Here is a 21,181-nt window from a genome sequence, read left to right on the forward strand (position 1 = left end):
GTTACCTCCCTGTACCTACTCCCACAAATGGCATCTCTTACATGTTTGTCCTTTTGAAGGCGGCTGCCAGCTTTGCCCAGTAGCTAACATGTCTCAGGTGGTTCTGAGCAAAACAGCTGGGGGAAAACCAGGATTCTGTGTTAATGAGGGGGTCTGGGGCCTCTCAAGTAGGAGGGAGCCAGGAGTTCCTCATGAAGGAGAGGATGTTTCACCAGAAGCCCACTTGTCCTTGATTGGAGCATGTTCTTTGTGGACAGGTGATGCGGGGAGAGTGGCTGTTGAGCATTCCTTCTTGGACTTGGAGCAGTACCACAGCTTCCTTAGTCCTGGACAGACACCACTCTGGCGGTGATGATATGCAGCAGCTCTTCCTGTATCCTGGTCCAGAACCAACTCCCCACAGTGCCCAGCTCTGTGCTGTATGCCCAGGGATGCTTAAACAATATGAAGTGAATTAAAAGGCCCTTGAGGGCCCTGGATGCCAGAGCCGGTCTGGCCATTGCTGCCCAGTGCTCTCCCTGACTCCCGGAACCCTGCCAGGTGCTAACAAAGCCCTCCTCCTGGGGTAGCAGGAGCAGTGCTGAGGTTCTGAATGGTCTGGAGAGCAGGCGTCTCCTGAGAGACATGTAAGACCCTGAGGGGTAAGCCAAGGCCCATGTGGCGGTGAGGTGGATGGGGGAAGTGGCCCACATCATCTCTAGGATCAAAGAAGAGCCTTGCATTTCATCCTTTACCTGCTGGCAGTGTTGGAGGCCCCACCATTAAAAACGCACTTCTTTCCAGAAAGAGACTTCATGGTGTTTAAAGCTGTCAGTCCATTTTACATTCGTTTGACTGAATTTTAGACCTTTCTAAAGAGCTGAGTTTTAATTAGAATTGAGTAGCCGAACACAGTACTCCAGCAGAAGGGCAAAAGTGCTCAGAAAGGGAAGCCAAGGATACCCAAGTTGGCTCCAGCTGGCCCTTTAACAGCCAGCTGGTTCGTGCCCCAGACTCACTCCTTATCCAGAGATTCAGCGGGCTCCAGGGTTTCTTACCGCATGACTTGGTGGGGCATCACCCCCCAGTGACAGCCTCAGTGTGGGGGTGGCTGGCTGACCCTCAAGCCTTGACTGTCCTGCTGACTGTACTCTTGGCACTGTGTATTGTGGTCCCACAGGGTCATCTATCCTTCCCGTCAACCTGATACCTTTGCTGGCTCCAAATTTTGCAGTCTATTTTCAGATGTAAAACAAGAGGTGGGAGTTAATAAGGAAATGGCCTTGGGTACTAACTGGGGTCAAGGCCATGCTAGTCTGAGTAAACCCTTTACTAAAGTCACTGGCTTGAGGCCAGTAGCTCCCCAGTCCTCTGATCTATCTGGAACTGTGCCCAGTAGGAACTGCCCCCACTCCCAAGCCACCTCAGCGCCCTGGAGTCTGCTCAGCCCTGAGTCCTCCAGGGAGCATGGGGGCAGAGCTGAGCGGCCGCCCAGAGCTTAGCGGGAGGAGGGGCCGGGGAAGGGGGAGGTGAGGAGATCCGGCTAGAGGGGAGGCTCCGACGTCTTCCTTCCTGGTTCCTGCAGCAGCTGCTGCCACTGCTCAGCTCTGTGAGGAGGGAGCAGGCGACTCGGAGACAGTGACTCAGAGGTGGAGCGGCGCGCGGGCCAAGGAGCACTGGCATTCATGGACCCTGGGGTAAGGGGGCCACGCTGGCATCAGCTGACATTCCCCGAGAGGGCTTCCTCCCACCTGAATCTGGCGGGTCTGCTTCTCCGGAGATGGGGGCAGGAATGGAGGTGGAGAGAGGGCACCCACCTGGCTCACCTCGACCCTGCACCCTCTACTGACAGAGCCTCCTCTACACACACAAGCAGTGAGGGGCCAGGATCCCATAGGGCCAGGGAAGGGCACAGAGATACCCAAATACCGGAAGAGTTTGGGAACTTTCAATTGCTGAATGCAGGAGTTTCCCCCCAGTCAGCCTCTGGCCACTTGAGCCCCACTGCCCCGACCTTCCGGCCACCCCTACCCCACTGCGTCGCTGTCCCCTCCCTGCCTCAGCTCCTCAGGTGCTTGCTAGCTTCATCAGAAGATCTGAGCTGTTTCCCCAGCCTCGGACCAACCTCACCCCTCCAGTCCCTTCCTGCATCTCACACACACAGAGCCTCATGCATAATTGATCTCTCTGTGGAGCCAGGATGGCCAGGGCTGGTGCCAAGGGCGCCTGTGGGCACTGCTGCGGGACCTGTGTGGACCTCGGCGTGTTCTTGGCCACCTCTTCTCCCGCCCAGTGTCTCCATCGGCCCAGTCCCCTGCTCTCTCCTGGTGGGTGGTACTTCTCAGGAGCCCCAAGGACTGGGATGGTAGAAAAAAGATGGTGAGGATTTGAGGGGGACTGAGGGTCCAAGGTGGGGCTCCTAGGGGGATGTTTGATGGGAGGAGGCACAGGGAAAAGTGGGGGCAGTCTCAGGCCTGTTTCCCATGCAGAAAATGGGAGCCCAGGAACTAGAGGATTTGGAGACTAGTTGGTGAGGAGTTGGGATGAAGGGGTGTGGGGGGCTCTGCAGGAGGATCATGGCAGAGGAGTCTCCATGGTGGTGGAGGTACAGGGGTCTTGAAGGAAGGGGAGCTGGATTGAGATCTTGCTTGTCCAGTCTTTGAATCCCTCTGTCCTTTTTGGGAGCCTGTTCCTTCACTCCCCTGCCTCACCTCTGATCACCCCCAGGGACTCCTCTAGAGAAAGCACTGCGTGTTTCCTGGAGCCCTAGAATGTGTGCCCAAGGTGGGGCTGGGCAGACTTTTCGTGGTTTTCTGTTGGCACTGGCCTGCCTGCTGTGGGCTAGTTCACCTCTTGGAGCAGTGGCCACAGTGGGAGGGTGTGGGCAGGGAGACCCGTCCAGGGTGGGGTAGGGACAGACTCAGGAGAGGCTTGGCAGGTGAGTGGAAAATGTCCTGGTGAGCTCTTATCTCAGAGGGTGGAGGTGGGGAGGTGATAGCAGGGTCTGTGCTAATGGGGTCTCTCTCTTGCTTGAAGGGCCCCCTCAGGACAAGGTGACATCCTTCCCCCTCCACCCCGCTCTACATCCTCAGCAGGGAGTGGCCGCTCCCTTCTCCATGGACTTCCAAGAGAGGGTCCCTCCCTCCCTGGCTGTGAGCACTCAGTCTGCAAAGCCCAGCAGTGCCCAGCAGGTCTGAGGGTGGGGAAGCAGGCAGAGGGTAGGGAAGCAGGTGGTGGGTGGGCCTAGCCTGGGCCAGAGGGGAGGGGCACATGTGTCGCCTCACCAGCCTCTACCCCTCTCTGTCCTGGACTGCAGGCCTCCGAGCTGTGGGAGGTTGTGGAGGAGCCTCGGGGCCGGCTGGGGGCAGAGGGTATCATGCCCGAGAGACAGGAAGGCCACCTGCTCAAGAAGAGGAAGTGGCCACTGAAGGGCTGGCACAAGGTAGGGTGGGCAGGGCCAAGGGTGAGGCCAGATGCCAGAGCAGGACGGGAATGTGGGGGAGGCTGCTGGGTAGTACAGGGTGTTTGTGTGTTGAGAACAAGAAGAAAAGTCCTTGTGTGTGGTTGCTCTCTCCCCACACCCTTTCCTGTCGGCCTCCCTGTCGTGTTCCTCCTGGGCAACGTCACAGAGATACTTTGTGCTTGAGGATGGGATCCTTCACTACGCAACAACTCGGCAAGATGTGAGTCAGGGCCTCCTCTGGGGGTTGTGGGAGGAGTCTGGACCCAGAATGCCCTGGGCAGGCAGGGGGCTCCTGGAACCCACCAGAGCAGAGTCTGAATCCCAGGTACACCATTTCTGGGTGTGGGGTCTTGGAGGAGTTACTTTCCTGGGCCTCAGCTCCCTCATCTCTAAGATGGAGAGAGTGCGAGCCCCCGTTTTTAGGGTTATCATCTTGGTAAGGCTCTCAGGACAGTGCCTGGCACAACAGTGCCCAAGAAATGGGAGCTTTGTCATCCTTGTCTTTGTCCTGTTCTCATGCTGGGAGTAAGGAACCAAAGGCTTAGACACCCAGGCTCTCTCCTAGAGGATGTTTCCTTCCTCAGCTTTGTGGATTCCTGAGGGTGGGGATAGTTTTCCTTGCTCTGTGACTCCCTCGGACTCAGAATGTGACTTAACACAGTGGGGTGTTCTGTGCACAGGAGGACAACTGACAAGTCCCTGCTGATACTGTGACTTGGGCATGAGGGTGAACCTGCTGCCTGGCCTTTGAGCCTAGAGTGGCCTCAGGGAGATGGTGGCTCTGTGGCCCTAGGGGCCTAAAACCAGCCCCCCTTTCCCTCACCAACCCTCCACCCCAGATCACCAAGGGGAAGCTTCATGGCTCCATTGATGTCCGACGGTCTGTCATGTCAGTCAACAAAAAGGCCCAGCGCATTGACCTTGACACCGAAAACAACATCTACCACCTCAAGGTGACATCCCTGGGAGCCAGGTGGTGGCTTGGCCCCCAGCCTGGCAGAGGCACTGGGGCATGCAGGAGAGATGGGCAGGGGCTGAGGGTCTGTCCCTGAGTTTGACGAGAAGGGAGTTCCCATTGTATACAGTAGCCAATGGCAAACCGCCCCTGTTGGTGTTACGTGAGCCCTTAGCACAGAGCTAAGGGCTCAGACACTCGGGGAAGCTGTGCTCCGCCTCTCTGCAAGGGGCCTTGGCACAAACTGGGCACTATAGGGAGAGACCCTACTTGCCTGGGGACCAGAGCCCTGATTTCTTGCCCCTGGAAAGCAGTCCCTCCTTTCATGCATCGCTCCCCTTCTCCATCACTTCTGCAGATCAAATCCCAGGACCTGTTCCAGAGCTGGGTGGCCCAGCTGCGTGCCCACCGCCTGGCCCAGCGCCTGGACGTGCCCCGAGGCTCGCTGCCCAGCACCACTCACCGGAAGGTAAGATGGGCCCTGGGGGCGTGCAGGAGATGTAGGGATTCAGGGGTGGCGGCTTCCAGTAACTGTGAGACCCGGGGAGGCGGGCACTGTCCTTCCTGACCCTTGACTCACCCCACAGGTTCCTGGTGCACAGCTTTCAACAGCGGGTAGTGCCTCGGCTCTACCTGGGCTTGGACCCCGGGAGAAGGTGTCTTCCTGGCTGAGGGACAGTGATGGGCTGGACCGCTGCTCTCATGGTGAGAGGCTGCTGGCACAGCACCTCCGTGGGTGGGGCCCATGCTGTCGGGTCTAGGTGGCATCGGCAGTCACAAGAAGGAGAAAATGTTACTTCCATCCCTGCCTCAGGGAGCCCAGTCCGATGGGGGAGACAGCCTATGCCTCGCAGCTGATTGGGTGTACTCAGGCCCTGCCCTGCAGAGCCCCGGTCCTACAAGGATGATGGAGCTGTGTCCTACACACATAGACACGGACACAGGGCCAGGACTCATGAAAAAGAAGATACTGAATGCCACCGCAGGGAGGGGTCCTGAGGAACAGTGCCAGGCAGGGAAGGGGTGTGCTCCAGAATCGGGTTCCTGGAGTAGAGGGCCGTGATGGCCTGGGAGAGGGAAGTGCAAAACAGGTGGAGAGAGAAAGAACAAGGGCCCCTGCGGCCTGTGTGGAGGCAGCAGAGGTGAGATGTGGTCTGGAGACAAAGTGGAGTTTGGGGCGCCGGCCCTCCCATGAGGCCAGACCAAAGGGTGGGAACTGGGAACTGCTTTGGGCTCATGAGCGGGGGAGGGGAGAGAGTGTCAGGATTTCCATAGCTGCCGGGTGAAGTCTTTGGAGGAGGAAGGGAAGCTGAGGGACAGACTTCGGGGTGCCTAGCCAGTGTTGGGAGAGGGACTTCCTCGTTCATTCTTCCCACAGAGCTCTCTGAGTGTCAGGGGAAGCTCCAGGAACTGCACAGACTCCTGCAGAGCCTGGAGTCCCTGCACCGGATCCCCTCAGCCCCTGTTATCCCCACACACCAGGTGAGGTCCAGGGGAGGAGGCGGGGTCCTGCCCGGGGCTCACTCTCCTGCTTGCCATCTTCATCCTTGTCACTTCCCTGGGGTGGGTCCCCAGTCCCCACTACGTGCTGCAGTTTTCTGGAGAGCCACGTGTTTGCCGTGTTGCCTCTGCCCTCCATGTCCAAACTGCCTCAAGATGGTCTCTTTGCCCCTTGGGAGCGACCCCTTCCTCCTGTGACCACGTGTCTTCTTCCTCCGGGATGTCGGTTGTCTCTGCACCCTCCTCTGTGGCCATCTGCCTCTCCCCCAGCTTTGACGGTTGCTGCCCCCTTGCCCCAACCTGAGCGGGAAACCCCCACCCTGACTTGCCAGGCCTCAGTGACAACTGAGAGACCCAAGAAGGGGAAACGGACCAGCCGCATGTGGTGCACACAGAGCTTTGCCAAGGACGACACCATTGGACGGGTGAGGTGGGGTGTGGACCCCAAGTCGCTGGGGTGGGATGCTCTGAAGGAGGCTGTCCCCTTCAGTGTCCCCCCTTCACCTACAGGTTGGTCGTCTCCATGGCTCTGTTCCCAACCTGTCTCGCTACCTGGAGTCCCGGGACCCCTCAGGCTCCCGTGGGCTGCCACCCCCAGACTATGCCCACCTGCAGCGCAGTTTCTGGGCCCTGGCCCAAAAGGGTGAGTACGTGCTGGAGAGATGGCGAGGAGCAGGCGGGGAGAGGGAGAGGGTGAGGAGTCTGATGGCCTACCCCTGCCCCCACAGTGCACAGCTCCCTCAGCAGTGTCCTGGCCGCCCTCACCGCTGAACGGGACCGACTGAGGGACCTGCACCAGGGCTCAGAGCTGTCAAGGATGGGGGTGAGGCTTGGGGACAGGGTGGCCGGTGGGAGGAGAGGGCTTGAGACTGGGGATTGTAGGCCTGGGGGTGATAGCAGATCTGGGCCATGAAGGGGGTTGGCAGAGGTAGTCTCTGCATGGAAGGGCAGGAAGGGCTTCATCCACCTGGCCCCCAGTCCTTGCACCCTCTCCCTGTAGGTCTCTGAGGCCTCAGCTGGCCCGAGGCGCCTCCACTCACTGTCCGTCTCCTCGGACACCACTGCAGACTCCTTCAGCTCCCTCAACCCTGAAGAGGTAGGAGCCGAGTGGGCTGTGGGGACCATTTCTCCCGGGCCTCCTTTCCCAGGAGGAATGGGAAGGCAAGGTTAGTTTTCAGACCTGAAACAGAGCCCAGAAATCTTAGCTCCACCCCTTTACGTAACAGCAGCAGCAGCAGCCATGTGTTGGTCGTTCCTCCACAGTGTGCAGAATGCTTTTACTTTTAAGGCAGAGTCCTGAGAGGCAGTGACTCTTACCCTCAAGTCCATAGACAAGGAAACTGAGGCTCAAAGAATCTAATTGATGGGCTCAGGTCCCACATTTGTGGCCTGGCTGAGCTGCGACTTAGGGATTCCCGGCACAGGCTCTGGGCCCTACTCCGTGGGTTTGAATTTGGCTCCACTGCATGCTGGCTTTGTGACCCTGAGCCTCAGTGTCCTTATCTGCAAAGTCGGGGTGATAATTGCACCTACCTCATAGGGGAGTGTCGGGATTGATTGAGTTAATACATGCAAAGGGCTTGGAGCCGGGCTCAGAGTCAGTGCCCAGGAAGTATAAGCAGTTATTATGGAACCTGTGTCTCCTTATTCCCTGGCCAGTGTTCATTCCACCACACCTGTGTATTCACTGTGCTCGCTGCCCTCTGCATCTTCTCCTGCTCGGCAGGTGTCAGACTCAGACAGTCAAGTCCCCAGTTATACTTCCCTCTCAAGGGAGCTTTCAGGCAAGCAGGAGCCCTGCCTGACTCTCCCGGCTTGGCCCCTGGGGCCTGACACCTGTCCTGCTCCCACAGCAAGAAGCTCTGTACATGAAGGGGCGGGAGCTGACCCCCCAGCTGTCCCAGAGCAGCGTCCTGTCCCTCGCTGATTCCCACACAGAGTTCTTCGATGCCTGCGAGGTCCTCCTCTCTGCCAGCTCTTCTGAGAATGAGGTGAGGGAGGAGGGAAGCTGGCAGTGAGAGGGGAGGGACCCTGGGAATATAAGAGTGGGTCCAGAGAGACTAGAATCTGTAGATTCCCAAATTCTTCTAACCACCTCTGCCGCTATCTCTGGGAACATGTCCAAACCCGATGGGTTTGTGTGGCCCTGCTCAGAAGCCTCTGCTGGGGACCCTTCTTCTGGTTTGACGTGCTTTATCCCCATCGGGTTCTCCTGAAACTGCTGCCTCAGCTCCACTGTAGTCATCTTCCTGTGACCCCGTTTCAGCCTCAGCACTCCCTTGACCCCCACCCCCAGGACACTGAATCTCAGTAATGCTCGACTTCCCTTCCCTTTGTGTCCTGCCAAATCCCCGAGCTTATTCCCCGCAGCCGTAGGGCCATGCACCCCGCCCCACCAGAGTGCAGGGCACACCCTGTGATGCCAGGCCTCCCGGGGCAGTGTCTTAGGGCTCAGACCCCCCAGTACATTCTCTTCCCCTTCCCGCCAAAGGGCTAGCTGGGCAGATTCTTGCCAGGCCCTGGGCACTGCCTAGCTGCCCAGGGAGGCCCAGTCTGCCCGGCCTGTCATCTGTCCCGGCCCAGGGCTCCGAGGAGGAGGAGTCGTGTACCAGTGAAATCACCACCAGCCTGTCCGAGGAGGTGCTGGACCTCAGGATTGCTGAGCGCTGCCAGAAAGGTGCCCGCTGGGCGTGCAGGCCGGGCGGGGCTAGAGGTGGGTGGGGAAATGGGGTTTGCCCTTGACCCACACCCATGGGAGGCAGTCCCTTGTGGTGACTGGTGGGCTAACAGCTTTGGATGCTGACTCCAAGGGTGACCTCAGGAGGTGAGGAAGGTGAAGCCATGAGCTACGGAATGTTCCAGGAGTGGCTGCAGGGGTGGGTCAGGCTCAGGCCTGGGGTTCAGCCTCCCTTCCACTCTTCTGAAAAGGTTCACACAGGGCCTGACAGAGAGGCAGAAGGTCCCACTTTGCCACTCTTTAGCAGGGTGGCTTTGAACATGTCATGTTACTTCTTGGAGCCTGTCCTCATCTGTAACATGGGCTGAATAATCTGCATCCTGACATCGGCTTCTGTGTTTATGAAAGGAACAGAAGGCAAGGGCGGGGACTTGAGAAGGGCTTCTGGGGTGCAGGGTTTCCGGCAGCTGTAACTGTCCTCTTGGAGTGGTTCTCAGCCCTGCTGCCCACCTAAATCCCCCTGGGAGCTCCTCGAGAATTGGATGCCCAGCCACCCTCCCCCTCGTGAGTGGAGACTGGAGCTTGGGAGTGAGTGGGTCTAGGAGTGCCTCAGGAGCGTGGGAGCCGGCCGGGCCGTGGGCCTGCGTGTCTGGGTGCCAGTGCCCAGAAGGAGAGTGACATGGCTGGGTGGGCCCCAGGAGGGTGTGTTCCAGGGAGAGCTGCAGGGCCACCTCGCCGCCGCTGCTTGCCGGCGGCCAGCGGGCCCGGGGCTGACGTGAGCCTGTGGAACATACTGCGTAACAACATCGGTAAGGACCTGTCGAAGGTGTCGATGCCCGTGCAGCTCAACGAACCGCTCAACACTCTGCAGCGACTCTGTGAGGAGCTCGAATACAGCAGCCTCCTGGACCAGGCCAGCCGTATCGCCGACCCCTGCGAGCGCATGGTACCAGACCCACCCACCCCTGGGCCCAGCCCCAGGCCCCCTCCTCCTCCTGTGGGCCCTTGTCTCCCAGAAAATCCTGGCTGGGCTCTTCCTGGCTGCTCAGATGCCACCCAGCACCGCGGTCCTTGCTGGCAGTGGGGTGGCGTCTCTTTCTGTGATGCCTCCCAGCAGCATCTCCCTGCCCTTCCTCCCACAGGTGTACATCGCAGCCTTTGCTGTCTCTGCCTACTCCTCCACGTACCACCGAGCGGGCTGCAAGCCCTTCAACCCTGTCCTGGGGGAGACCTATGAGTGTGAGCGGCCTGACCGGGGCTTCCGCTTCATCAGTGAGCAGGTGTGGGCTCCGGCAGAAGAGGGCTGGCCTCCTGGGTGGCTGGGGCAGGGCATGGAGAGAGAGCACGGGGCAGTTAGCTCTGTGCCTGGCACTGTGCCACATGCTGGAGGTGCAAAGTGCTCTCCTTGAAGGAGCTCCCCCGCTTAGTATGGGAGCTTAGTGTGGGAGATGGACTTGAACCAAGGAGTCACCGTACCATGTTCTAGAGCTGGGATCATGGAAACTGATAGGTTATTCAGCTACCCCTGGAAAGGCAAGCTCTGGGGGGCGATCTTGAGCTAAGTTTTGAAGGGTGAATTGGAGTTCACCAGGAATACAAGTGGGTGGGGAGAATGGGATGTTCCAGACAGTGTAAAGTAATGGATGGAGCATGTCTGGGAAGAGTTAGAGATGAGACTGGAAGACAAGGCAGGGCCAGACCCTGAGGAGCCCTGCAGGTGAAGGTAAGGAGGGTTTTGTTTGTTTTTAAATCCTGAAGGCAATGGGGGGGTCATTGGATGGTTTAAGCAGGAGAGTGACATGCTCGAATTGCACTTTATAAAGAAGACTCAGGCAGTGGTGTCTGGACAGGTCAGAGATGCCATTAGGAGGCCATTTCAGTCATCTCCCTAAGAGCTGACGAGGGCCTGCACTTAGGCCATGGCAGCTGATTGAGTGGACGTTGGATTTACAAGCTATTTATGTGTTGCCCTTGACAGGACTCAGTGGTCAGCAGAATGTTCTTATGAGTAGGGACTAGGGGAGGTGGTTGATGAGAGGGAGAAGTCTGGGGTGGCCTCAGATTTCTGGATTGGGGGATTCGGTGGGTGTGTAGCGGTGCTGGTTAACAAGATGGAGAACATGTGTGGAAGGAAACTGAATTAGGGAGACTCCCTGTCCATGTGGGCTTGACCTCCAGGGAGAGATGTCCAGTAGGCCCTAAGGCATGTGGGCCTGGAGCTCCTCAGAGAGCACTGGGTGGGGCTGACAGATTGGGGAGTTACCAGCTTAGATGGTGGGCACAGTCACAGACTGCTTCTGGGAGAGGGTGTGGGGAGGAGGGCAGCAGGAAGGTGGAGGAGCTCTAGGGTGAAAGGGGAGGGAGGGCGGATGGTCCATGGGACGTAGGAGGGTGTCATTGGCTTCCTGAGCAAGGGAGGTTTCAGAGAAAGGCTGGAGGCCGAGGCTGGATTATAGCAGATGTAGAGTAGAGTGGAAGGAAAAAAAAAAAAAAAAGGAAAATGCAGATTATTTCCAAAGAAGTTTACCATGAGGGAAAGAGGATGGGGAGAGGGCGGCAGCCAGAGGAGGGGATAAAGGGTTGAGGCAAATGTTTTGTTTGTTTCGATTTTAAATGTTTTGAAGGCGTGGTGAAAAGTTCCCCCGGTACAGTAGTGTGTACAGTAGGAAAGGAGTCTCCCTCCTACCCGGCCCTCTGAGGGGGCCACTGCTGCCAGTGTTTGTTTCATGCATATGCGAGCAAAGATGAGTGTGTCTAGAAAGGAAAGGTTTCCTCTTTTTTAAGACGGAAGAAACAGGAGGTATTTCTATTCAGAGAGAAAGAGAAATATAGAGGGAAAGACTGGAGTGCGGGGCGGGGACGGGGGGAGTGAGGGCTTGCAGGAATGGGTGGGATGCAGCGTTGAGGAGGAGGGGGCCCACCTGGAAGCAGTCCAGGTGGGAGCCTTTAAAGGTGTGAGGCTGGAATGGAAGGAGTTGCCTACTCCTGCTCTCTGTTTTCCCTCTGATTGTGGGGGTGAATGTGGTTTGAAGGGGATGGCTTGGGTGTAGGCCCTCAGGAGGATTGTGGGTGATGCTTAGGGCCCAGACGTAGACACGGGGTGAATTAGAAGTTTCCTTCTAATTCTGTGTTTTGAGACAGGGTGGGGGGTCTAAAGAGCAGGGAGCCAGGGGCAGCGTGGAAGAGGCCGGTACTGGGAGTTGTGGCGCGTGGTGGCGGCAGGTTGTCGAGGGTGCTGGCTGAGAGGGTGGAAGTGATGGGGCAGTCTCAGCTGGGTGGGACGGAGGGGAAGCTGGGGCTGACAGGCCTCGACAAAGCAGAGCACCCGGGGACCTGGCAGTCTTGGCAGGAGCCGTGGGCGACAGGGAGTGGGGAAAGAGGCCAGGCAGGCAGGCAGGCTGTGGGGTACCAGAGTTCAAGTTTCCACATATGGAGCTGTTCCAAGGAGGACAAGGCCAGAGTTTTCCAAGAATGTGGTGTGGAGGTTGCAGAGTGATGATCAGCTTTAGGGGAGAAGATGGTGAGGAAAGAGGGTCCTCAGGGGAGGGCTGGCTTTCAGGCAGGGCATGAGGTAGAGGCCCCACCTGTCGCTGCTAGAGGACTTTGTAGCCTACAAAGGGGCTCTGGAGGACACCAGAGACGGGGTTGGCAAGGAGGGCTCTAGAGGGAAGTGAGTGAGAAGGAGAATGTAGGGACCTTGTGGGAAAAGAGGATGATGGAATTTGGGTGGTGGTCAAAGATGACAGGGACAAGAGACCTGGAACTAACTGGTCTCTGGTTTGCAGGAGAACTGGGGTGGGGGTAAGGGACTTTGAGGGGCCCTGAGGTCAGGAGCAGACCTCACGGTCCTCAGCGGCAGCCTCAGGAGAACTTCCTTGCTCATCAAGGTCTCCCATCACCCCCCCATCTCGGCGTGCCATGCAGAGTCTGAGAACTTCATCTTCTGGCAAGGTGAGGGGGGACCTGGAGATGAAGGGCAGATGGGGGAGGAGCTGGAACCCTCTCTGGTCTCATCTCTGTGTCCGTCTCCCTCCCCTAACCCAACTCCAGACATGAAGTGGAAGAACAAGTTCTGGGGCAAATCCCTGGAGATTGTGCCTGTGGGGACGGTCAATGTCAGCCTGCCCAGGTGAGTCTTCCTAAATGCTGTGCAGCCAGCCCAGCCCCCAGGCTGTCCTCCAGGCTGGGGTGGGGAGGTGGCAGGACAGGACAGAAAGGTCTGGTCTGAAGCTGTGTGGGGTGGGGCAGTGTCTGTACATTTTACACCTGTATTTACAGCAGTTGCCACTAAGGAGAGGTGAAAAGTCTTAGAATGGCAGAGCTGGGAGGGCTCATCGAGGTCATCTGATGCGGTGGCTTTCACACTTTTTTGACCATGACTCAGTAAGAAGTGCATTTGAGACTTCAAGCCAGTACACGTGCACACACCCATACACACACACACACACACACAAACCTAAATTGATCTCAGGGCTGGTCACAAACTGCCTTTGAAACACCTCATCTAGCTCATTTTACAGGTGGGGACTGCGGCCAGAGAAGAAGAGGGGCTTACCCAGCCAGCGTGGTCCAGGGGTTAGCTAGAGGCCCCTGTGGGGATGGGGAGATGCCGGACTTCGGGGTCAGAGGTCCTGGGTGTGAGTCTTGGTTCTGCCTCTTAGTAGTTATGCAAGCAACAAAAAGACTTGACGCCTCAGAGCCTCGAGTCTGCTCTTCTATAAAACAAGAGTAATAAGTAATACCCGATAGAAGTGAGGTGTAAACAGAATAATATATGTGAACAGACCTACAGGGACCCAGTCTGCATTTTTACCCCCATGACTTAGGCACTCAGGAATTTTATCACTGAGTGGAGACGTGTTAATGGCATACTTTCTGTGAAGGCTGCTCTGCTTTATAAATAAGTCATCCTTCATGGCAGAGCCGGAACCAGGACCCCGGGGTTCCTTCCACAGACCCACGTGACCTGCTCCAGCCAGACGGGCGCTCCCTGGCTCAGGGTGGCTCTTGTTCCCCGGGGCCGGCCAGCAGCCCTCCCAGGCTCTGTCTGTCTCAGGTTTGGGGACCACTTTGAGTGGAACAAGGTGACATCCTGTATTCACAACATCCTGAGTGGCCAGCGCTGGATCGAGCATTATGGGGAGGTGCTCATCCGGAACACGCAGGACAGCTCCTGCCACTGCAAGATCACTTTCTGCAAGGTGGGCACACCCCCTGACCCTGCCGGCCGTCCCCAGCAGCTCACCCTGGGGAAGGGGAGAGGACACCTCCCTAAGCCTCCTGCCCCGACCCCACCCCAGGCCAAGTACTGGAGCTCCAACGTGCATGAGGTGCAGGGGGCCGTGTTCAGCCGGAGCGGCCGTGTCCTCCACCGCCTCTTCGGAAAGTGGCACGAGGGGCTGTACCGGGGACCCCCGCCCAGCAGTCAGTGCATCTGGAAGCCCAGTAAGTGGGGTGGTCTGGAAGGTCTGGACAGGGGGGAGGGCAGTTCTGGCATGGTCCACCTGCCCCAGCCCCTCACCTTCCCCCCAGACTTGATGCCCCCAGACCACGAGCGAAACTTCGGCTTCACTCAGTTTGCCCTGGAGCTGAATGAGCTGACAGCAGAGCTGAAACGGTCGCTGCCTTCCACGGACACGCGGCTCCGGCCAGACCAGAGGTCAGTGCCGAGCGGGCGCGGCCCTAGAGTCCCCGGGCCCCTCCCTCCTCCACAGGGGTTTCCACACAGAGCTGGGACTGCGTCCCTCCTTCCTGGAGTCGCCTCAGGGAGATGGGGCCTCAGGGGTCTGGGGGCAGAGCTGGGCAGAGGACAGAGGCCTTGGATTTAGGGGCCCCTGAGGGGGGCAGTTCTGCTGACTGCAGCCTGGGTGCTCAGGTACCTGGAGGAGGGGAACATACAGGCCGCCGAGGCCCAGAAGAGAAGGATCGAGCAGCTTCAGCGAGACAGGCGCAGAGTGATGGAGGAGAACAATATCGTCCACCAGGCTCGCTTCTTCAGGTGCCTCTGCCCTTGCCCTGGGGTCTGCCGTCCAGGATCCCCTCCTCCTCCCGTCTTGTCCCTTCCAGCTGTGAGTAGAGGGAATAGGGGGCAGCATCTCGGGACCCCAGCCTTAATTCTGGCTCTTCCCCCTTCTCCGGCCCTGGCCCTCTTCCCCCAGGCGGCAGACAGACAGCAGCGGAAAGGAGTGGTGGGTGACGAACAACACGTACTGGCGGCTGCGGGCCGAGCCAGGCTACGGGAACCTGGACGGGGCTGTGCTCTGGTAGCCCTGGCCCCGGGGGCAGGAGGCTCCGCTTCCTCCCTCCTGCCTCCACCCCCACCACGGACACATGGGGGAGGTCAGGCTCCCCCACTGACTGTCCTGGAGACCAAAGGGGCAGCCCTGGCTCTGACCCTCTCCCCTCTGCTGGCCAGAGGGGTTGCATCTCAGCCCATCGCCTACTCCATGGTTGGGGTGGGAGGCAGGATTTGTGCTTTCCCAGTCTTGTTGCCACAGACAACCAGCATGTAAGACCCTTCTTGCTCTGTCATCCCCCTTCCTGTCCCCTTTGGGGTACTTGGGGGAGACTCTAGGCTCTCCAGGATCTGTTCCCCATTTCAGTGCCTTCCTAGGACACAGGGGACCCCTTGATGCTCCCCAGACTTCTATGCCCAGGGCTCTGGCCCCAGCTGTGCGATTGGAGTGAGTGAAGGAGAGGAGATGGCCTTTTCTTCCACCCTGTCTCTCCCATGCCCCTCTCCAGCATCTTCATCCCCGTGCCCTGGCCCAGCGGGGTGCCCTTCGCTTGGTCTCTGGCAATCTCTCCCATCCTCCTGGGTCCCCTTCTCCCAAACTGCAAAGCGCCTGCAGCTTCGAGCTCCTTTGTCCCTGGTCCTCAAGTGGTTTCCTTCAGTCTCAATTCAGAGGTTCCCCCCAGAGCAGACAAGTCCTCTCTAAGAGGCTGGGGGCAGACTGAGCAGGCAGGATGCCTGGCCTCAGACCCACTGGCAGTGCCTGAGCATGTGTGAGAGTGTAAGTTTGTGTAGAAGCGTGTGTGTGTGTGTGTGTGCACCTGTGTACTGCTTGCAGGCGAGCAGAATTCCTAATGTAGCCCGGACGTCCCCCTTGCTGTGTCTGCCACTGTTGCTGCTCATTTTTGCAGTCTGCCTCTGATTAAGGTGAATCGCTATGACATTCCAAGCTCCAATAAAGACTGTCCCACACTTTGGCCTGTGACCATTCATTTAAACGCACATGTGCTCAAGCTCAGGGAAGGCCCATGGCCACCCACTCACCTGGGCTCAAAATCCAAAGTCCTCTTTCTCCCGCAATCCTCACATCTTGCCAGTTGTATCTCAAGTGTCTCTCAGCTCTGGCCCCTTCTCTTGATTGCACCTGGCTCAGGCTGGGCCCTTATAAACCCTTGCCTAGACTGTTGTAGTAGCCTCAAAGCCTCCAGTCACTTCCATTTGAATGCTGGCTTTCAGGGTGATATTTTCAAAGAGAAATATGGCACTTCATGCCTGCTTCAAATACATCCATTGTTTCTGAGTGTCTAGAGGAAAAATCCAAACTTCAACCAGGCAGAAAACAAGGTGTGGTCCCTATCCCCCTCTGGCGTAGAGGGCTGACCCCACACCCAGCATCCTAGGTCAGGTCTGTTCTCCCCTCCGTGCCCCTATCGGTGAGTGTTCAAGGAAAGGTGAGAGGACTAGAAGGGTCGGCCCTGCTCCCTTACCACCTGGGCTGAGCTCAGATCACAGCTCTGTTATTCCAAAGCTGTGTGATCTTGGTCAAGGGCCTTACCTCTCTGTTCAGAGACTTCATTCCCTCGTTTGGCTTCTTTTATATCTTAGAGGAGAATGTATGTGACGTGGCCCAGGCTCCTGATTTCATTAGTTGTCTCAGCCCCTCACCCCACCCCACTGCAACAACAGGCCCCAGGCCTGCCCTGGTTTGATAGATGTCCCTAGAGGAAGTCATGCTTCCTCAGGGGAGTGACAGGAACAGGGGACCCCAGAGCTATGGCAGCCCTTCCAATCCTAGTCCTTTTCTTCTTCCCCCTCGCCCAGCTGTGGGGGAGGGGTGGTCGTCCACATTCCTACAGCTTATTTACGGAGAGTGTTGAAGTTAAAACAAACACACTTGTCCTGACACTACGTACCAGAAATAACCTCAGCGCGCTCCAAAAAAAAAGCCAAAGGCTGCACACACTCAGGATCCTTTTAAAACAGGTGCACTGCCCTCCTGCAGCCTTTCCACTCAGAGCAACACAAAACCTGACTGACCAGCCTGTGTTCAACTTCCACATAGTTTAAGAACCAGAATTTCAACTAGACCAAATCCCAAAGTTATTTTGCAAATGGAGACAGGAGACCAGCAACTCCTCTGCCCGTAGGAACCAAGCCTTCTGTGGCTTCTGCCATCTAGACCAGCATCCTCTCCCAGCCCAGGTGCCAGCTCAACAACGGGACAATGGTCAGATGGGTTTAGCTCTTGCTGGGGCATTCCCTGCTGGAGGACTGTCCTCAGAAACCCTCCCCATCTGGCCAGGGTTGGGTGGGTCACTGCTGATGGGGCACTCAGGCCGGGCTGAGGGGAGCCTGGAGCTCTGGCCCCCGGCTGGGCTCTGTGCAGAGTATGAAGGGCCCAAAGCAGCTGTGGGTGCAGAGGAGGGTGGCCACCTCCAGCCACTGGGAAGATAGGGGTGGGGAGTGGTGCTCAAGTCTGGTCTGAGGAAGGAATGGTGGGCTCTGTTCGCATGTCTGTCTAGTCCCATGACACACAAGAGGACTGCTCACCACTGGGCCTTGGGGCAGCCCAGCACAGACCGGACCCGGCCTTGGTTGGAGGATGTGGTGAGCCTTGGGCAAAGGCGAGGGATGTGGGCTTAATGGCCCCACATCTTGACTCGGCTTCAGAGAGGTACGAGGTAGAACACACCAGTTTGTAAAGTCAGGGACCTACTTCCCTGGATGAGCAAAGAAGGGCAGAGCTAGAACAGCAGGGGAAACACCTGGGCCCAGTGATGGTGGCAGAGGGAGAGGGCAGTGGGCAAGAGGGTCAGTGCTCACCTCACTACTGTGGGCTCATCAACTCCAAACCGCTCCAGCCAGAAAGAGACAGAAATTGTCATTTAAATTTAGCTATCGAATAGCTGATGGGGACACCTGGGTTGTCAGGGGCAAAAAAACGCAGAAAATGCTTATAACCCCTCAATTCCCTGAATCTTCTGAATAAAGGGTGGTTTTGGATGTGTGTGCATATGTATTTGTAAGAAACCAGAGAGAGGGAAGAGCGCTGAACCAGTTGAGGAGGCAGGTGTCAAAGACAAACACAGTTAGACATTACTCAAAGTGGTGAAAACCGATTTTCTTCAGTGACTACTGACAGTAGGGAAGAGCTGAGCTCCGTTCCCATCTGTGCAGAGGTGACTGGGCGTTTAAGGGGAGAGTGAGGGAGGGGGGAGGGGGCCGGACGTGGGCTCCGGTAGAGTCAGGGGTGAAAGGTTACCAAGGGTTGGTCAGTGTAAATGTGATTAGGCCGGGAGGCCTGCTGGCTGGCATTATCAGTCAGGATTCTCTCCTCCCACAGAGACTGGGAGACAGCTCTATCCTTCTTGATGATTACATTTCAACGGAATGGCTTTCAGGTCCTTGAGAAAGACACTCCTGAGTTGTAGGAGATGCATGTATGCCTCAAAGGGACAAAGGAAGGAGTCATCATTGTGAGCCCTTTTTAGTCAACGTCCTAAGGGAAGTCAGGGGTCTATTGTTGGGTGTGGGCTAGGACAAACAGTACACTCTCCTGGCAGCACTGAGCTTCCTCAGGCAGGCGTTTTAAAGAGGGGCTGGGGTCATCCTAGGGTCACGGCCTTGCGCTGCTGGAGCCGTGCTGGCATTTGGTGCAGGGAGACGGATGGAGTCATCACGTGCTGAGTTCTGCTGTCCTCACAGGGCACTTCACGTCCTCTCGTTGAGGTCAGGGTGAGGGCCCGATCCCCCTGAAGCTGGGGTGGGCGTTCAGGGCGGAAGGAGGCCAACAGGCCAGCACCTTCCTCCCTGCTTCCCTGGACGGCATGTAGCTGAGGTGGATGTGTGCGGGGGTTCCCACCGCTCTGCTGCAGGGGGAAGGAAAGGAGTGGGGGCGGCGGGGAGGGGTGCCTGCAGCTCCTGACCGATGCTTGCTGAGGAGGCAAAGGCGTTGCCATCTGACCTCGAGTCCCCTGGTTTTGGTCTGTCCTAGAAGGGCACACGTCTCTCCTATCCTAGGCTGTACTATTCTGGTCCCAGTTCTCCATGGGCACCTTAGAGACCCCAGGTTACATCGCCTGGCCCTATCCAACCTCTTTAGGGAATGCTCAAGGAGCCCCTTGCAGCTGGCTCATTAGCTTAATGATGTCCCCTTCCTGGAAAGGTCTCACTGTTCAAGTGACTTCCCCTTTTGGAGAACTTCTGGTTCCAGCATGGGCAGAAAAGGAGGAGAGGCTTAGTACCCTCCCCCTGGGACCCATCTCTGCGCCCCTTAGGTGGTCAGGGAGGGCAGCATAGACTTCAGAGGGACTGTCACAAGCTGGCCTGGGCCAAGTCTCGCTCGCCCAATGACCTATTCCTGGTACAGGACCTGCCATCAGGGTTCAGGACTGATCCACCCTGATTCTTGCCACACCTGTCCCCTAAGAGCCAATGCAGAGAGGAGTCATTGAGAGCTCTCGAGGTCCCCCACAGACCATAGTCAGCTCAGCATGGGGCTCTGGGGGAGGGTGCCCCAGGCGCTGGGGGAGCTTGGCCCTGGGAGTGGGGGTTCTAGAGGGCTACCTGTGTCTCATTAGCATCTGTCATCACATGGTACAAAATCCTCAGGTTGCTGAAAAATGCTTCCAGGCCCTAATGTGTGTGGAGGGGGTGGTTTCATCTAAGTCCAAACCCTTGGAACCGTGCCTCATGAGGCCAGGATCCCGGGGATGCTGGGCCTCGCTGGTTCCTAATAGGAGAGGCCTCTCCAAATGATGAGTAAGCTGGGCTATGGGAACGGTGCAGGTGGAAGAAGAAATTGGGAGGGTCAGGGCAGGAGCAGGAAGGAGAGAGACTGAGGAAGCCCATCAGCTTCTGAGTCCGTGTATCCAGGATGGAGGTGGTGAGATTCTTCAAGCATCCTCAAGAGGGCGCCCGTGTCTCTCGAAAGAACCAATTCAGGCACATCCTGAGCCCACCTGGCCAGTGGCTGTGCCCACTGTTGGCTCAGAGTATCAGGCCCCCAAGAATCTGGCAGTGGCTGGGGCCCAGCTCAGCAGTGACAAATGACAGTGGCAGACACTCTTTACCCTCCCACGTTCTTGCAGATTGCCAGTGCACTCAAGCTCTGCCCACCTTCACTCTTCAGAGAACACTCACCGGGTCAGGAAACCCCCTGTCTGGGAGACCCAGGTGTCACCAACCACTCCCAGAAACTCCATGGGTGGTCTGGGAGAGGGCGGTGAGGCCCCCTTTGCGGGTGCCTCCTCACTGCCGGGTAACAGGCTCCCCAGGACAGCTGGTCCAGGATCCACCCCTCACTGCCCCTCCCCCCCCACACACACACATGTGGAACCCTCACAAGACAACTCTCTCCTAAGTTTCCCCTAACACCTCTCCTGCTTCTGTAGCCCCAGAGCCATCACGCACTGGGGCAGGAACACTGAATTTAGTCTTGTACCCTAATTTTGAACTTCCAAAGTGAAAGGCAGATAGAGTAAAGAGTAGGAAGAGGACACCCTCCTTCCCCCCTAGGTCCAGACAAGAGGTGCTCCTGCCAGGGCCCCTGCTTGAAAAGATCGGGTTCTAGCTTTCCTCTAACAGCACCCCTTCCCACAGGGCTAGGAATCAGTGAGGCTGAGAAATGTGGTTCTCCACCTCTCACAGACAACACTCCGGGTACATGGGACCCTGGAATTCCTGACCAATTGGCTTCTTGACCACAGTGCCGGAATCTTTCCCAGGTACACCCTAGGTTGACTGTGCCTGCCAGTGGGTGCACCCCCTCCCAATTCATGACAGACATGGGGGTCAGCCACTGGCCTAGGGCCACGTCTCCTTACCTTGGAGAGGAATTCAGAGGAGTTTGAGAATTCAAAATTCCAACCTAGCCTTTCAGGTCATAACAAAGTTATATTTTGTCAAGGCTGGAAGGTAGAACATATTTTATTTAACTTGTTAGTTTGGTTTGTAATCTTTAAGCATTTAACATAAGACATATGGGCCTGTGTTTGTACTCCTCTCCTGGGCCCTCCAAATGTTAGGAGTGGGCCTGAGAAGATTCCTTATGTGGTGCTTCTGAGGGAGTATGTGGGGGAAGGGGGTGGGTGTCCACTGTGCCCTCCTCAGAAGGATGAGACTGGGGATGAGAAGAAACTAGACCAGTGCCAGCTTAGCAGGGAAGTCTTGGCTGATGTGGGAAGTCATTTCCCCTAGGACCCCTGGAGAGAGCTGGAGAAGGTGGGAGGCGGGGAGGGCTGGGCACATTAGCCCTCCTTCTCTTCTCCGCCACTTAGCAAGATACTGCAGGTGCAGGGAAGCCTCTCTCCTCCAAGCTAGGCCATTAGAGGCCAGCACACTCCCCCTTCCACTCACTTGTGAGGGTGGGCAGGG

At 57.3% G+C, this 21,181-nt stretch overlaps 1 protein-coding gene across 3 annotated transcripts; it reads left to right on the plus strand.

Moving 5' to 3' along the window:
- Positions 1-70: 70 nt before the first annotated feature.
- On the plus strand, positions 71-16,372 carry OSBPL7 (oxysterol binding protein like 7). Of its 3 annotated transcripts, XM_004434607.3 has the most exons (23): positions 71-1,676; positions 3,016-3,170; positions 3,296-3,421; positions 3,609-3,662; positions 4,282-4,395; positions 4,756-4,866; positions 4,985-5,102; positions 5,776-5,879; positions 6,230-6,322; positions 6,408-6,540; positions 6,626-6,720; positions 6,898-6,993; positions 7,751-7,888; positions 8,481-8,574; positions 9,273-9,520; positions 9,717-9,854; positions 12,462-12,525; positions 12,625-12,703; positions 13,631-13,775; positions 13,875-14,019; positions 14,107-14,233; positions 14,450-14,572; positions 14,733-16,371. In XM_004434607.3, the coding sequence occupies exons 2-23, from the start codon at positions 3,096-3,098 to the stop codon at positions 14,839-14,841; spliced, it is 2,529 nt and encodes an 842-aa protein (XP_004434664.1). In that variant the 5' UTR covers positions 71-1,676; positions 3,016-3,095; the 3' UTR covers positions 14,842-16,371. The 3 variants fall into 3 exon arrangements, with proteins under 3 accessions (XP_004434664.1, XP_087297177.1, XP_087297176.1); XM_087441051.1 differs by lacking the exon at positions 6,898-6,993 and having other exon boundaries at positions 14,733-16,372; XM_087441050.1 differs by lacking the exon at positions 3,016-3,170 and having other exon boundaries at positions 14,733-16,372.
- The last annotated feature ends 4,809 nt before the right edge of the window (positions 16,373-21,181 follow it).

The sequence above is a fragment of the Ceratotherium simum genome, chromosome 16, assembly GCF_057802395.1.
Source record: "Ceratotherium simum simum isolate JZ-2026a chromosome 16, ASM5780239v1, whole genome shotgun sequence".
In the NCBI taxonomy this organism is placed as follows: domain Eukaryota; kingdom Metazoa; phylum Chordata; class Mammalia; order Perissodactyla; family Rhinocerotidae; genus Ceratotherium; species Ceratotherium simum.